A 17,753-nucleotide genomic window follows, 5' to 3' on the forward strand; every position below is an offset into this window, starting at 1 on the left:
AAAAAGAACAATTAGGAAAAATACAGTGATTCTATGAATAGATATAATATTATTATGTGAATGAAATGATTTATAAATGATATATTATTTCTTTTTTGATTGCGTTATATCACCGTTTTGTAACAAATAACCTAAATTAATTTCCAATTATATAAATGGATAATCAATTTATGATATTATACCTTTTTAGTATTTTTTAAATATAAATAATATTTTAACCAATTTTATCTTTTAAGTAACATTTATTTTTAAATTTAATTATTATTTTTTAATTTAACAATTTTTTAAGTTTAACTATTTTTTAAACTAAATTAACTATTATAATAAAAATTATGTAAATATATATTATCTACAATAAAATTATTTAAAATTTACTTTTATAATGATAATACTAATTTTATTATTTTTTATTATCATAAAAAAATAATAATTATTTGCGTAGATATTTTCTCTAGTATTACATTAAAAAAATGGAGCTAACATATTCTTATTCATATTTAATGTGTTTTAAATTTTTGACGGGATAAATTTTGTAAATTAAAGTAAAGACAAAATTTCTATCAGAAAAAGAAACTTTGCAGTTGAATAATTTTTATATTTCATATAATAATATAACGTGTATTTAAAAGCTCCACCAATCATATCAAAATGCCAAATGTTCTGTTACCCTAAGTGAAAAGAGAAGATTATCCCATCTCAACTCATGTAATTGTAATAATCTCATTCACAGCACAGTATAGATCACGTGCTCGCAAGCGGGAAAATCTCACAAACAACTCTTAACAAAAACTGGCGGGAACTCGTTAGCCTTTCACACCACATTCTCCCACTTCTCTACCGGCTCTCTCTCTTCCGGTTCCAATGAGCAACGCTTCACGAAAGCGCGCGGCGTCGGCGGTGGCGCCACAACCTCCGCCGCCAAAGCAAGTCTTAATGACTCAGGAAGAGGACTTCATGGACGAAGACGTGTTCATCGACCAAACCCTTGTTTCAGAAGATGAAGAGTCCCTCATTCTCCGCGACATCGAGCAGCGCCACGCCCTCGCCGCGCGGCTATCCAAGTGGACGCGTCCTCCTCTCTCTGATGATTACGTCGCACAATCTCGAGGCGTCGGTGCGTATTTTCCGTAAATTGTTTTCCCCTCGTCTAGGGTTTTGTTTTCCCCCTATCATTGGCGGAGTTTTATTGGTTTGTGCTCTGAGTTTCTGTTTCTGGCTTTTAGTTTTTCAGCAGTTGGAGATTGATTATGTGATCGGGGAGAGTCACAGGGAGTTGCTGCCGAACTTGTCTGGACCTGCTGCTATTATCAGAATTTTTGGTGTTACGAAAGAAGGTATGCTCGTGTTTATACTGTCTTTATGTCGCAAAATTTGGTTTCTTAGACAATCGGAGATAAACATTACTGATTTGTTTGTTTATAGTGTTGCGCGAGCTTGTAGGGAAGAAAGAAAACCTGAATGACCCACCCAACGAACTGTCGCCAGTTTTAGAAATTTGAAACAACAAAAAGAGAACAATAGTAGTTGATGATGCGTTTGAGCGTTTCTGTTGGTTTTCTATCACTAAGTCAAGGGTGGTTTATATTAGGAGTGTTTGGAGTTTCGGGTGGTCCAGTTTTTAGGGAAAACTAATTGGCACTGAACCAGTACGTTCTTGTAAGTGGAGAAATGGATTAAAGCAAATCAATCTCAATTGTTTTGTTTCAGTTCTGCCAAGTCAGTTTTAGGTCAACCAGTTTTTCTTATATAAACACTAAGTTGACTTCACTTTTTTTACACGATCCACTTATCAACAAATTGCCTTTAAGTCTTATTAAAAGCATAATCAATAGATATAAATAACCCATTAATGTAAAAAGTTTCATGATAAGCAGAAATCTAATCTATGAATATATTAATGTTGGGCAATATATGCATAGATACACAATTTTAGTCTGGTTCCATAGCTGAAAGCTTGAACAAACTATATGTATGCTTAGGAAACCAAACTTTTTTGAGTTTGTTAGATCTTTTGGTTGCCAAATTAAGATTTATCAACCTAGTGCACAAATAGTTTGTTTGATTCTAGATATGAAGTACTGAATGTTTCAGAAAAGGGAAAGTTGAGGCTTTCGACAAACTTGTGCTTATTTTGTATAGCCCAACATCATGTTTGGATTTTGCTTTCTTGCATGATCAGTTACCTTGCATAATTCATGTCTGGATTTTCCAATTATTACAATCATCAAACAATGACTTTATGTGCCTAGAAATAGTATGTTTTTGAGAGAACTAGTCAAGTGTTTGTTTGAAAAAGTTGTTTTAAAAATAAAAATTATATATGACCTATCATTGTACTTATGATTATGGGAAGCCAGCCATGCAATGCCTTGTAGAAATTATATAATTAACTTGTATTTTGTTTGTTTGATAGGACACAGTGTTTGCTGCAATGTTCACGGCTTTGAACCATATTTCTACATCTCTTGCCCTCCTGGAATGGGTCCAGATGATATCTCTCATTTTCACCAAGCACTTGAGGTACCTGAAAATACATTTTTTTTTTCTGGTTTTCAATCTAGAAAGGGAATAGGGTTCATTTATTTAACTTGCAAATTGCTTTAATTGCAAATTTCAGGGAAGGATGAGAGAAGCCAATAGAAATAGTAATGTAGGAAAATTCGTTCGCCGCATTGAAATGGTGCAGAGGAGAAGTATTATGTACTATCAGCAATCTGATTCTCAGCCCTTTCTCAAAATAGTAGTTGCACTCCCAACAATGGTTGCCAGCTGCCGTGGTAAACTTCTATATTTTTAATGGACATTGTATTTTCCAATATATTTATGTTTAAGCTGCATTACTGGTTCTGATGGCCGTATGACACACTTTGGGCTAAATATTAAATCTTAGCTTCATGCATTTTGACACTAGTGTGTCAACATTTTTTTGACAGTTGTTTTTGTCGACATTACTTCACTTGTGGATCAATGTTTCTTAACAATATTTCAAAACTTTTAGGTATTCTTGATAGGGGTATTCAGCTTGATGGTCTGGGAATGAAGAGCTTCTTGACTTATGAAAGCAATGTACTTTTTGCTCTACGGTTCATGATTGATTGCAACATAGTTGGTGGAAATTGGATTGAAATTCTGGCAGGAAAATATAAAAAGATAGTGAAAAGCTTGTCTTATTGCCAGTTGGAGTTTGATTGCCTGTATCCTCTTTCATGTGTTAATAACTGGGTTTAAGGGTTATGAGAATACCAAAATCTTTAGATTTTTTCTGTTCTCCCCTTAACAATATTATAGGTATTCTGATTTGATTAGTCATGCTCCAGAAGGGGAGTATTCAAAGATGGCTCCATTTCGCATATTGAGTTTTGACATTGAGTGTGCTGGTCGTAAAGGTCACTTTCCCGAGCCTAGCCATGATCCTGTTATCCAGGTCCCTTGCCTTCTCTTTTATCACCTGCAAATTAGTGCACTGTGTTATTGCTTTTGATCTGAAAATTGTCATTTCTTTCAGATTGCTAATTTGGTTACTTTACAAGGAGAAGACCAGCCACTTATTCGTAATGTGATGACCCTTAAATCATGTTCTCCTATTGTTGGTGTTGATGTGATGTCATTTGATACGGAAAGAGAAGTCCTACTTGCTTGGAGGGTAATATACTTATCAAGCAAAAGAATTTCAGAACTCACCCCCACCCCCCCATTTTTAGTTCACTACTCTCCCTGACTAAACTGTTTTTGGGATATGCTAATTAAATAATTGATATCTTGCATGTTTTGTTTCATAGGATGATGTTTTGTAGTTCTTATAACTTCATCAATGGTCAATGCTATTAAATATCTTGTTCCTTAAACTTGTATATCATGAGTCAATTTGATATCTTTTTCTCTATTACACTCTTATATTCTGATGGAGGTATTCTTTTTTCTTGCAGGATTTTCTTCGGGAAGTGGACCCTGATATTATTATTGGATATAATATCTGCAAATTTGACCTGCCATATCTCATTGAGGTGCTGACTTGACTTTTAATCAGTACGCTTTTACAATTGATAACTGCACGGTTTTTTTCATTTAAAATAAAGGTTTCGTGCATGTTGTTGTGCTTACTTTTTTAATTTATTTGTTATTTTCTTGGTTTTTAGAGAGCTGCAAACCTGAAGATAGCAGAATTTCCAATTCTTGGCCGTATCAGGAACAGTAGAGTTCGGGTAAAGGATACAACTTTTTCATCAAGGTAAAGAGATTTAGTCTTCTGACATGAACATGTTTCCTGTCATTATTTGATAATAGTCATATTCTGGTGGGTTGATAGGGTTTGTTAGTTTTGTTAAGAAGTGAACTTTAAGCTCAACGCAATTCTGCAAAACTGGTTTGTAAGGTGAGGTTTGCACCCATTTATATGCTTTAAATTGGTTTTATCTCTAGTTGATGTGAGACTTCCAACAAGTTTCATCAACTTTAATGAATATAGAAACTTGATTTCTAAAGCAAATCTTGCATTTTATGATCTTAGTGAGTTTTGGAATTAGTTTCTCCTTTTATTTTCTGATTCTAAGTCATTTGACTATCTACCTTATTGATACTTGATGGTTTTGTAGGCAGTATGGGACCAGGGAAAGTAAAGAAGTTACAGTAGAAGGGAGAGTTCAGTTTGACTTACTCCAGGTTATGTCAATATTGTTTTGTTTTAATTGCCTTGTGATGGACACCGAGTTTATTTCTCAACAGGTTTATTTGTTATGTTTTCATTTGCAGGTTATGCAAAGAGACTACAAATTAAGTTCTTATTCACTAAATTCTGTCTCAGCACACTTCCTTTCTGAGCAGGTAAAGTCATTTTTTTGACATTTCAACAATTATTTGCCCCCTTTATTGTGTATTGGCACAATGGTAAAGCTATTGCCTTCTGACCTGGAGATGATAAGTTCAAATCTGGAATGCCTCTCTTCTTGGGGTATAAGGTTGCATACATCTACCCTCCTTGGTTCCATTAGGTGGCAGCCCTGTTCACTGGGTCCCCCTTTTATTGTTTCTTTATTCCGTTATTTTCTGTTTCAAATACATCTGGGAAGTGGAAGCTGTTAATAGGATTTGGATCGTGTTTGAAAAATACAATTCATACATCTTTATATTTATATGTAAACACAGTACCTGTCTATTTATAACCAAAGATGTCGTTGCCCATTTACATGCATAAACTCATGATTTGATATGAGCATTGGTCATTTCAATTGGATTGCAATTGAGTTCAAAAATTTACAGATACATTTCAATTAGTTGTTTTATTTGCTGTTTGTATGTTTGCATTTGTGTCTGTGCTCTTTTTCTGCATTTTGACCTATTTATATGCCTATCATTATCTAAACAGCTTCTTTTAGCTGGAATCTCGTCTTTGTTCTTTGATGTTAATATGTTATAGTGCTTGTCAATTTATTAGCTTAGTAACTGCATGTTCATATAGTGCAGAAAGAGGATGTCCATCATTCTATTATATCTGATCTTCAGAATGGAACTGCAGAAACTAGGAGGCGCCTTGCTGTGTATTGTTTGAAGGTTTGTTTTCTTGTTCCTTTGTGGTAGGATGCTTTATTGGCACTTTTTATTTAAATGATTATTGTCTAGTTTTTCTTTTTTTTTTCCTATCTAGTTCTCACTGTTCAGTAAACTTTACAGATATAAACATAGAAGTTGGCGATAATTACTTTGTAACTCAGTTGATGATGAAAATTATGATCTGACTGCTCGAGCCACAGTTTTAGTTTGCATTTTTTTAGTTTTATGGAATGGAAAGGATTTTCCATGTTATTTGGTGGTCCTGGGCTTTCTGTTGGGAAAGTTGTAAAGAAGGCTCTGTTTCATCTATCCTTTTGATGTGTAGCAAATAAGGTTTTTTACCACTTAATTTTATTGGCCAAGTTGTTACTTAAGCTATCTGTAACTAATTCTAACCAACTGATGACAGATGTTATTTGAAATCTGGCATATTACAATGGCAGTAATATACTGTAAAATTTTCAATAATATTTTTATCCTATTATGCTTACTAATTTAGCTTTGAAAAGTTTTATTGTGCGTGGTTTTTTTTTTTTGGGTGAATTGTTTGTGGTTCTTTAACCTATTAAAGTGTTGTGTAATAGATATGGTGAATCCATTATGGGTATTCTAAATGTGAGAGAAATCGACCATTCAAAATTCATACTCTGCTCGTCAATGTGCAGGATGCATATCTTCCTCAGCGGCTTTTGGATAAACTGATGTTCATTTACAACTATGTGGAGATGGCTCGAGTAACAGGTGTTCCAATTTCTTTTCTACTTTCCAGAGGCCAAAGCATTAAGGTAAGCATCAAAGTTCCTTTTTAATTAACAATGCTTAGAATCACTAAAATGATTGACTCGTTAAATTTGTATCAATAATTATTTGTTTTCTTTTCTTCCTTTCTAGGTACTTTCTCAACTTCTTAGGAAGGCAAGACAGAAGAATCTGGTCATTCCTAATGTCAAGCAGGTTGGGTCTGAACAAGGAACATTTGAAGGTGCCACTGTAAGTTCATTCGTTTCTTTTTCATATTCATTATTTTAACTGTCTATGCAATCTATGGGTCTTACTCATAGATTCTTTCCAATTTCATGTCTATACATACATATGGCGACAGGTCAAGTTGGCACAGATAATGTCTACTTGCTATCCGTCCCGTTACCCGTTTCATACTTGTTTAAAAAATATCTGCTTGTATTTTAAAACCTGTAAATATTTAAAAAATTATATTTTATAATTTTTTGAAATAAAATTTAAATAAAATTACAAAAAAATATAAAATGTAATATAAATTAAATTAAATATAAAGTAAAATTTAATTTTAATTAAATTTAACCTAATAAAATATAAATTAATTTTAATTTTAATTAAATTTAACTTAATAAAATATAAATTAAATTTTAAATTTTAATTTTAACTTTTTGCGGGTAATGGATACGTGTAGGTATGAGTAGTATAAAAACCTGCACCAGACCCATCCATAAACTGGTATTTAAATATCCGCTACTTGCTACCTGTAGGTATTAATTACTTGTTGTGGATTTTATCTGCATATACTTGCGGGTACGGGTATTTTTGCCATCCCTACATGGATGTTTGTTTGTATGCATCTACTAATATGAAATGAAATACATTGTATTTAGCTACCCATTCATATAACTATTTGATGCCTTGTGTTTTCTGAGAATTTTATTTATATTGTCACTTCAAATTAGATTATATACCGAATTGACTGATGAATGAATTGGAAATTTAAAGGCTCATAGCATCATTATCTTTTTACTTTAAGATTGCATTGCATCAAGGTTGTCAAATATGAGTCTATGGTAACTCGTTAAGGTTCTACAAACTCAAGACCTTACCTAAAATAGTATTAAAGATACCTATCATGTATCCAAACAAAATATATTACCTTATGCGGAATAGACAAATCATCTTTGTAAATGTTTAAGTTTTTTGTTTAGGTAGAAATGTGGATATTGTATTTTCACTTTACAGTTGGAACAAAGAAAGACAATTCTGCTATATATCATTGCCTTTTTGGTTTAGGGGAAGTAGGTAAGAAAATTACTTTATCCAATCTGAATAATGACGATTATACAGTGAGATTTTATTCTGATTCAATTTCTTGATTGAAAAATAAATTTTGAACCATGATAAATATCTCCTAGGGTATCCCCTTCACAAGGGTTTCCCATATTTGCCACATCAAATCTAAAGCTCGGTCCTCAATAGATACAAACTGAATGCCCACACCTGTTCGTCTATTCTGTCCAACTAATGAATGTTGTAACTGTTGTAACTAATGAGTGTTGTAACTATTTTGGTTTGAGAAAATGTTTTTTCTGTTTTTATATCCTGTTTTTAAGGATTCACTATTTCTGGTATAAGATTTGAAAAAAAGTAAACAAAATGATATTTCTTTAATTATTTGTGAAAACAGAAAAACTCTAAACGTTTCCTCAAATCAATTTGGTTAGCTATGAATTGGAATTTTTATTGTTAGAATGCCTATAAACAAAGATTTATACATTCTAGATTTGCAGTTGTTCATGGATACTTGTTATTTTTCCCTATTGTTCTGTTAACGCAAGAAAATATTGAAAGCATGCTCAAATTTCAAGTATCGTCAAGCTGTTGCCTTTTGGTGCATGATTTTTTAACTTTACAATTGCAGGTATTGGAGGCAAGAGCTGGATTTTATGAAAAACCAATCGCTACGTTAGATTTTGCATCCCTGTATCCATCTATTATGATGGCCTATAATTTATGTTATTGCACTCTGGTAAATATTTGATTGTTTTGTTAGTTTTGCTAAAGCATCTGAGTTTTGTTTCATTAGAAAAAATTATGGATATTTCACTGGATTTGTTCAGTTTGTATAGAGTAACAATTGGTAGTTTTTTTCTTCTTCATTTTAACTGTTCTTTAAGGTCACTTCTGAAGATGCTCGCAAGCTCAACATCCCTTCAGAGTCCTTGAACAGAACTCCATCTGGTGAAACATTTGTTAAATCAAATCTGCAGAAGGTATGTTGTTTGAAAAAAATTAATACTTTGCCTTTTTCTTTAAGGCTCTCTGCTGATTTCATTTTAGAGGTTAATAATGCTTATACGAAGTTGAGGCACTGATGTTATGAATAAATTTAGGGAATACTGCCTGAAATACTTGAAGAGCTATTAACAGCCCGTAAAAGGGCAAAAGCAGATTTAAAGGTATCCTTTCTGTACATGTGAAAGTTGACTATGGGTTTAGATTGTTTTTGCTGTCAGCTGTAGTGTTTTGGTTAATGCAAATCCACTAATTGAATTCTGTATATCATCTCTTCCTGTACATGATTTTTGTCAAATATCTACTTCAGGAGGCAAAGGATCCCCTGGAGAGGGCAGTGCTAGATGGTAGGCAGCTGGCCCTGAAAGTAAGCCACTCTTAATGTTTTGTGTCTTTTTTCCTTGTCCTTTTTTCTTTAGACATTTGTTCATTTCTTTCTACTGCATAGTTTGTACTAATAACTGCTAATTAATAATTCTTGGTATTGGTAACATTTTAAAATCCATTTCTGTTTCCTTTTGGTCAGATTAGTGCAAATTCCGTCTATGGGTTTACTGGGGCTACCATTGGTCAGTTACCATGTTTAGAGATATCATCGAGTGTAACAAGCTATGGTATTGCTTTTATCTCTTAGTTTGTTTGGTGTGCTTTTAAATTATCTTTTTTTTTGAATTTAAATAACATCTTCATTGAGTTCTAATTATGTTTCATTGGATGCCTGTAAAGGTCGACAAATGATTGAGCACACAAAAAAACTTGTGGAAGATAAATTCACGACACTTAATGGCTATGAACACAATGCTGAGGTATAATATCTAGAAAATGTATTGTTTTGATACCTGTCATTCGCAATGGTGTTTCATGGGTTAGAAGTTGAAGCTATCTTGGGTGTTTTTATTGATCCTTTTTAGATATGGTTAAGATATTATTAGATATTGTTAGTTATAATACTATGTGTTAGTTTTAAAATGTAGCGAGCTTAGGTTCATCTCTTTGTATTTTTCTATTTATAAATGCATAACACTATGTGCGCAACACACATTAGGGATTCATCCTATGCACTTTCTCTTATATTTTAACAGTCCTTATTATTGCATTTTAGTCTGGGGAATTTAACATTGAACCAACAATATAAACTTTCGATCCTTGCCAATAAATTTTACTCTTCCAGTTATGCATTCGTTTTCTTAAATTTAATGTAGTCATATCTTTTTTTAACGTGCTTTACCACCTTAATGGCAAATATCTTGCAAAGTAATGTTATTCTTGCTACTAGGTAATATATGGAGACACGGATTCAGTCATGGTACAATTTGGTGTTTCTGCAGTAGAACAGGCCATGAACTTGGGGCGAGAAGCTGCCGAATATATAAGTGGAACTTTCACAAAAGTAACAGTTTATTTTTGCATTTTATTTTATTCTTTTATGATAGCCTGCGAAAGTGATGGATTTCTAGACTTCAAAACTGTTGTGTTTTTCTTGATAGATAATTGATTTTCATGCATCACTTATTTTCATAATAAGGAAAAATGTTTTTATTTTCTCCAAACAACGAAGTAACAATTGATTCTAACATCACTTTGTTTTTTATTTGCACAAGATTCCCTTAAAAATGAGCCCCTAAATGTACTACAAAACAACATATGCTCAATTTGATTATTCCAATAATTCCCCTGATTCTTCAAATATGGAACAAAAATTTATATGGTTTCTCAAATAGTCTAGATTCAGCAATTATAATGTTATTTCTGAATTTATATTCACGTTAATTACAACTTCATAAAATTTGCAGCTAGTCTAGAGGTTTTCGTCTGCAGATTGTTTAAGCTTCTGATTCAGTATCTCTAGTATTAATTCTATAAAACTTATTATTTTATTTGCTATATTGATTTGTCCTTACTTATTTGTTGTTGTTTTGATTGTGAAGCCCATCAAGCTAGAATTTGAGAAGGTTTATTATCCATATCTCTTGATTAGCAAGAAGAGATATGCTGGTTTGTTTTGGACAAAACCAGACAAGTTCGACAAAATGGACACTAAAGGTAAACATTATTCTTTTCCGTCCTCTTGATTTGCTGAAGTGCCTATTAAACTAAATTTGCATTGAACAGGTATTGAAACAGTTCGAAGAGACAATTGTTTGTTGGTCAAAAACCTGGTGAATGATTGTCTTCACAAAATACTGATTGACAGAGACATTCCAGGGGCTGTCCAGTATGTCAAGAACGCAATTTCAGATCTACTCAGGAATCGTATGGATTTATCACTGTTGGTTATTACAAAGGTGGGAGGTCTATTGAATCTACAGACCATGCAATGGTGTTTCTTTGCTATTTGCTTTTAGTGGAGCATTCAGATATTTGATGCAAGTGCATTACCAAAATAATTCCTTTGAACTTGGAGCTAACATGCTTGCTTTAACAGGGTTTAACAAAGACAGGAGATGATTATGAAGTAAAGGCAGCTCATGTTGAACTTGCTGAAAGGATGCGCAAGGTTGGCTAGATATAATCAAATATATTGATGGTTCTGTCTTCACTCGTTTGTTTTTTGAAAAATTAGATTCTTGTGGCAAAGAAAAAAGAAGCCAGTGTTATAGTACATGATCATTTGCACTATATGTGCCAAAACATGAAATCTTTAAGTGCACTTGAACTATGTAGGGAAATAAGAAATAATTTATTCATAACAATCACACCAAATACACTCTTAATTCTATTTGTAACAAACAATCTCTTTAAAATTAAAAAAAAATATATGCTAATATAAATAAGAATATTTTAAGCATATTATCTCCTAATCAAGTTCGTATGCTGGAGATATTCTTATCTTAATAAACAACTATTTCCAACAATTACCATGAATTGTTTTTAATTTGGATGTTGGATTCTATGGTTACCTCTTGGGTCCTGTACATTGAAGTTTCAATGTTTGATAACTTATTGGTGGAACTATACAGTATTGTTACTGGGTTTAGGTTTGTTTTTAGGCTTATTGAGCTTGTCATGTCAGTTTTGTGGGTCATAAGTGTATTTTATTTGATTTTATAATTGACAGCGAGATGCGGCCACTGCTCCAAATGTTGGAGACAGAGTACCTTATGTAATTATCAAAGGTGCAAAAGGTGCGAAGGTAATACCACATGTTCCCCTCATTTTCTTAGTTTTTTAAACATTTGTTTAGATTTTCTCTAGACTAACATGTGTAAGAAAATCAGGCATATGAGAAATCAGAGGACCCTATTTATGTTCTAGAGAACAACATACCAATAGATGCTCAATACTATCTTGAGAATCAAATTAGCAAGGTTAGTTTATCACTTCCTTAGATGTTTTGGATTTCTACAAATTGCTGTTCTTATTAGTTTCATTGTATTGCAGCCGATCCTCAGAATTTTTGAGCCAATTCTGAAGAATGCTAGCAGAGAACTTCTCCATGGAAGTCATACAAGATCTATTTCTATTTCTACTCCGTCAAATAGTGGCTTATGGAAATTTGCTAAGAAAGAGCTTACCTGCATTGGCTGTAAAGCTGTATTAGGGTATCTATCTCACCCATCTTTTCGTTGTGTTGTCTTAAAGTTCTAAGATTTTTCCTGGTTAATTTTAATTTCATATATTCCCCCTTTTTTGTGTTTGCTTCATTATATTTTTGTAAAGAAAAAACATAGGAACTACAAAGAATTAACATTTATGTACATACTAACATTTTCAATATTTAAGCTGTATATTTGAGAGATTTTCTATAGATTTTAAATGTATTATATAGTCCAGCAATATATTATGGAATTGTTATGAACCCGTTCATGTTACCAACTTTATGAAGATATACGTGCTTTATGGAAATGAACACAAGACCCTTCCAAAAAATAGCACATTATGTTAATGAGCACAGTAACTTATTCCCTATATCTCGATAATGTTTCTGTAGATACTACCTGTGAAATGACATTTTGCGTAGGTGGTATTGGTCTACGTTAGAAACTGAAATTTTGATTTGGTTTCCCATAGTGTTGACCGGAAAGCAAGATTCTTCAGATGTTGTAGGAATCATAAGAATAAGGGACTAACTGTTGTCGTGGGATGGAGATGAAAACCTCTGCAGTTTACACCTATAGGCTTCAAGTTGTATTTCCGCTATTAAAATACCTGATAATACTTGTGCCTTGTCTTTTAAGACATCTAATGTTGAAAATTATTTGTATGTATTATATAATGCACGAGGGTATGTCAATATACTGAAGGTGTAATAAATTTTTGTTGCATTTGGTTCAGGAAGGATCATCACACCGTCTGTTCACATTGCAAAGGAAGGGAAGCTGAGCTATATTGTAAAACGGTATCTCGAGGTAGGGCATGCGTTGCATCTCTACAATTTGAAATGGTTTTGGTTTTGTGTACAGGATGGTTACAGTTATTTTTTAAAGGACAAAAGTCACAACAATTGGTGTTGTGGTTGTAGTGTCTGAGCTGGAGATGCATTTTGGGAAGTTGTGGACACAGTGTCAGGAGTGCCAAGGTTCACTTCATCAAGATATTCTCTGCACAAGGTATGTCCATTTAGTGAAATTGCTTGGATGGCTAGGGTTCTCAAATTTTTGGTTTTAAGAGGCACCGCATCACCGTATTAATTAATCAACATCCTGGAGTTAGGGTGTTTTTTACCCTCCTAGTCTCCGGCTTGTTCAATGCCCAGGCATAAAAAGTGTCAAATTATTGTGATTTCTTGGTTTCTTACTCGTGTTTTTCCATCTATCTTTTATGGTTTTTGTAAAAGAACTAGTAATTTCGTTTGTGGTTTGGTTTCTCATTGTTAGACTGTTACCATTGACATATCGTGTATTAATTTGGTGTAGTCGGGATTGTCCAATCTTTTATCGACGAAAGAAGGCACAGAAAGAAATGTCTGAAGCACAATCACAATTGGACCGGTGGAGCTTTTAAGTTTGGTCAAGGTCAGTTTTTTTTTTTCAATTTTCTTCCATCCCCAGTCTTTTGTCTTCACACTCTTTTAGACAATGAATTTCATCCATTCATTAATCCAAATCCAACTATTGCAATTGAAATCACTCTAACATTTAGTCATCAAAACTAAATTGTATTTTGTGTAACATTTGAACTTTCTTCTAAGATTCTGCAGTTTTGGGTATGTATATGCACGTGCTCGTGTCTAGGGATTATTTAGAGATTATTAGGTGGGAATAGGGGCCAAGAGTATTCAACAAAATTCTATGATTATCATAATATTTTATTTTTTAAACATAAAACGACGAGTTCATTCCATTTATTTTTTGATAGAAATTATTTACATTGAATTCTAATTATTAATATTTTAAGATGAGCAATAACAATAGTTCCATGTATTGTCAATAATAATATAGAAATTAAGTATTAGTATGAAGAAAAAAATTATTGACATTATGGCTCTACTTTTAGAAGAGAATGAAAATTTTTATATATACCCTTGTAATATCTTTATTTTTTTTTAAAGGTAAAAAGTAACATCATAATGAAAAGTTGTATTTATCATGATCAAAAGTTTAGTATTTATAATTAAAAAAACTGAACGAAATTTCATATTTTAAAAATCTCAAATTAATTTTTAATACTAAATTTCTTTTTAATAGAAAAATTGTATTTAAAAAATTCTTATCATCAACATTTATACCAAAACAATATTTTTAATAGATAAGATTGCATTTACTTCAATGTTAAATGACATTCACGTGGCTTTAATAAATTATACTTCATTATTTTTTTAAAATAAAGCAACACTTATTTCTCTTATTTTATTTGAAAATAGCATATTTATTTAAACTTAAATATGTTATTTTTTGTTAGTGCCAATAGATCTCAATCAAAAGGGGTGAATTGGTTTAAAAAGTTTTTGACATTTCTTTTCAAAAATTATGGTGTATGATAGCTATTTCAATAACCCTTTGCAATTTTTCGAAGATATAAAAATTAAGCAAAGAAAAAGAGATAAGAATCACACAAGAATTTATACTAGTTTGATTCAAGTGAGTTTACATCTCTTCTTCCAAACAACCTAAATTTGAAAGGATTTTCAGTGTAAAGTAGAGTTTTCAGATTTACAAGTTCACCTAAAGAAACCTAAACTCTTTAACAATAAAAAATTGAGTCTAAGCAAGTGATACACATAATCACTTGCCTACACAACAAACAGAGTAGGAATCAGATTTACAGTAAACACAAGGACTAGAGTACACCTCAAGTGTGAATATTACAGTAGAACCAACATGGACCAACATTTATCCACGTATAGCTATGTCTTTTCTCTTCTTGGAAGCTTTTTGGTTGATTTCTAAGCCCGTAGTGTGCTCTCCAAGAATGTTGATTGCCTTTCTTTCTTTTAACAATTGACTTCTTGTTTTATTACATTTTTCACTTAGAGATGAAGGCAAAAACACATATTTATCTACTCAATTTAAAATTCATTTCAGTATATTAGTAAATGTGGTAATCGATTAATATGAACCTTTCAGAAGAAATGCAAAAAGGACATCATAAAAAACACATTGTTACCAATGTTTGCTTCCCCTTTCAACAATCGTTCCTTTTTAAGTTCTTGAATGACTTTCATTGCCGTGATAACATTCATTTAGTAAATTATCCGTGGTTATTCATTTAGTAAATTATCCGTGGTTGATTTACTATTTGCAAAAACTAGTCACAATTGCAATATTTACATAAGTTTAGTATCCATTAGGTTGTTAGAAAAAAACAAATTGTGTCAATCTAATTTTGAAAAGAATTCATCATCTTATTATGAATAAAATAACATTAGTTTATATCTATTAATTTTCTATTAAATTTTTTTTTTCTAAATATAACTACATTTTTATAAGGTATTTTAAAAACTTACTGACAATATAATTTTTATGATATTTTAAATATATGATAATTAAACCATTTATTTTTTTTAATAAAACGTTACTTTATTAAATTTTAATCAATATGTTGTTTTAAACAAAATAAACAAGGGAGAAAAGTTTCATCTTATTAGCATATATAAGGACATAAGTGTCATTTACTTAGAACATGGACAAAATGAGTGTATTTAAAAATGAAAAAAAAAAAAAACTGTAAATTATTTTATTAAAAAATAAAGAAGTATATTTCTATTTTAAAACTATCAGAGGCATGTGTATCTGTGTAGTAATTTTTTTCATTTAAATGCCAATAATACATATTCATTAATTAAATGTACGGTTGTTACCTATTTTTGGATGAAATGTGAAAGAATGAAACTTCTTAGGAATAGAATTTATCAAAAGTATGCATTATAATTTTTTTTGTGATGATAATTACAATTAACAAAAGTAAATCTTTATTATAACGAAATTTATTATAATCATCTTTTTTAAGTTCTTGAATGACGTTCATTGCTGTGATAAAATTTATTTAGTAAATAATTCGTGTTTGATTTACTATTTGCAAAAACTAGTATTTTTTAAAAGATCAATTTGATACGTAGAAGTAAAAAAGTTCAGGGATCAATCTGTACATATTTATTGATACGTAGGAGTAAAATAGTTCAATCTAGATTTTTAATTTTTTCTGAATGCAACAATGTGACTTTTTTGGTATGTTGAGATTGAAGTTAGTTCTACAAAATCCTGGTTATAAAATTGTATTATATAGAAAATAAACTGTCATTTTTTTTTATTTGTTAACCATTTTAATACTAAAGTAAGAGTCATTAAACCTCTGGAGATGATATGCTAGGCTCTCGGATTGTGTTTGTATTACTGGAAGGACATGTAGCAAAGAGTCTAATTTCTTGCAGAAATTTGTTTCATGTACAGAATTTGACCTTGTGGGTCCCGAAGGTCAATCGACAAAACCTGTTGGTGTTCCCCACAATCCTGACATTATTGAGAGTAAGCCCACAAATGAATACTGAAATGATGATAAGCTTAGATATCGGATGACATCAACCTGATTATGCAGTAATTGCTGGGCTATTTTGATATTCATATTTTTAATATTTTAAATTTTAGGAATATTGAAATGAGTGTTTACTATATATTATGAGGAGATGCCAATGAGAAGAGATTATGGATGTTTTAGCTAGAAAGATGGTGGTATGGTGGTGTGGTGGCCGTTCTAAAACGATCATTTGAGTGGGCTGTACAAACAGTAACTGATGCGTGCTCTGATAAGTCAGTGAGTTTTATTTTGTATATGTTGTAGTGTTTTTACCGTGCAAACGGGATTAATTTTCATTACTACAATTAAAAGTAATTAAATGATATGTTACAATAATGTTAGAGCATTTGATGATCTTCACTAAAATGACTTAAAGATAATGAGATTTATCCTGAACTTCATAAATTTGTAGTTAAATTTTATAATTTCACAATTGATATCTAATATATACATAAATGTGAACTGAATGAATTATGATTAAAGTTGATCTGTATACCTTTTAAACATTTTCAAATATTATTTCGTAAAGTACATTTACAGTGATCATTTTTACCATAAATGGTTACATTTTTATTTAATCTAAAATGACTAATCTTCTTTACCATAAATAAATGATAGAATGAAGTCATTAACTTTTTATAGACTTTGTTGTAAGAAAAAGTTAATCCCATCATAAAAAAACTAATATTCATCATGCAAGAAATAAGGATAAACAAACTCCATCAAAGAATGTAATGGTGAATGTGTTGAGTGAGAGAAGTTCTTGTGGTATTTTAATATTGTCTGCATTTTTATTCAAATTCATGTATTTATTTTTAAATTTTAGAATCTAATAAGCAAATTTTTTTATAGTTGTCCACTTTCATTTGATTTTGTTATCTTTAATTTCATGTTTGTGACAACTTGAGAACTTTGGCCTATTGAAAAAGTAAATAATATATCAAAAACTAAATAATGTGACTATTACTAATAAGAGTATTTTCTCCTGGTATTGTAGAAACTAAACTTTTACCTCACATGGGAATATTGGTCAGATTTTTACTAAATGAATTTCCTTTTTCTTCTGGCACTTTCGCAATCATTTTTAATTGTGAAGAAATTAAATAGTCCCTTCTGAAAAAAATAACTTTCATGACAGTAAAAATTAAATAACCAAAAAGTGCCCACCAATTCTTAATTTAGATAACGTTGTCGTATTTCCAATATAAGATTTCATT

The 17,753-nt window shown here is 31.3% G+C and overlaps 1 protein-coding gene across 1 annotated transcript; it reads left to right on the top strand.

Annotated features, from left to right (window-relative positions):
• Window positions 1–760: 760 nt before the first annotated feature.
• On the top strand, window positions 761–16,792 carry LOC108332177 (DNA polymerase delta catalytic subunit). Its single transcript, XM_017567352.2, has 31 exons — window positions 761–1,114; window positions 1,224–1,334; window positions 2,414–2,520; window positions 2,618–2,777; window positions 2,999–3,194; window positions 3,289–3,424; window positions 3,506–3,643; window positions 3,927–4,004; window positions 4,137–4,228; window positions 4,593–4,659; window positions 4,750–4,821; window positions 5,461–5,547; window positions 6,213–6,332; window positions 6,439–6,537; window positions 8,210–8,317; window positions 8,466–8,561; window positions 8,682–8,747; window positions 8,894–8,950; window positions 9,110–9,197; window positions 9,310–9,389; window positions 9,860–9,973; window positions 10,512–10,626; window positions 10,696–10,868; window positions 11,009–11,080; window positions 11,642–11,716; window positions 11,802–11,891; window positions 11,965–12,125; window positions 12,859–12,932; window positions 13,046–13,133; window positions 13,440–13,538; window positions 16,413–16,792. Exons 1-30 carry the CDS (start codon window positions 862–864, stop codon window positions 13,525–13,527), a joined length of 3,261 nt encoding a protein of 1,086 aa, XP_017422841.1. The 5' UTR covers window positions 761–861; the 3' UTR covers window positions 13,528–13,538; window positions 16,413–16,792.
• The last annotated feature ends 961 nt before the right edge of the window (window positions 16,793–17,753 follow it).

This window comes from Vigna angularis, chromosome 4, assembly GCF_016808095.1.
Source record: "Vigna angularis cultivar LongXiaoDou No.4 chromosome 4, ASM1680809v1, whole genome shotgun sequence".
Taxonomy (NCBI): Eukaryota; Viridiplantae; Streptophyta; class Magnoliopsida; order Fabales; family Fabaceae; genus Vigna; species Vigna angularis.

Coding starts and splice junctions, on each gene's coding strand:
- LOC108332177 (XM_017567352.2), top strand. CDS start 862: ATGAGCAACGCTTCACGAAAGCGCGCGGCGTCGGCGGTGGCGCCACAA. Junction 4,822..5,460: donor CACACTTCCTTTCTGAGCAG/GTAAAGTCATTT, acceptor CATATAGTGCAG/AAAGAGGATGTCCATCATTC. Junction 5,548..6,212: donor TTGCTGTGTATTGTTTGAAG/GTTTGTTTTCTT, acceptor GTCAATGTGCAG/GATGCATATCTTCCTCAGCG.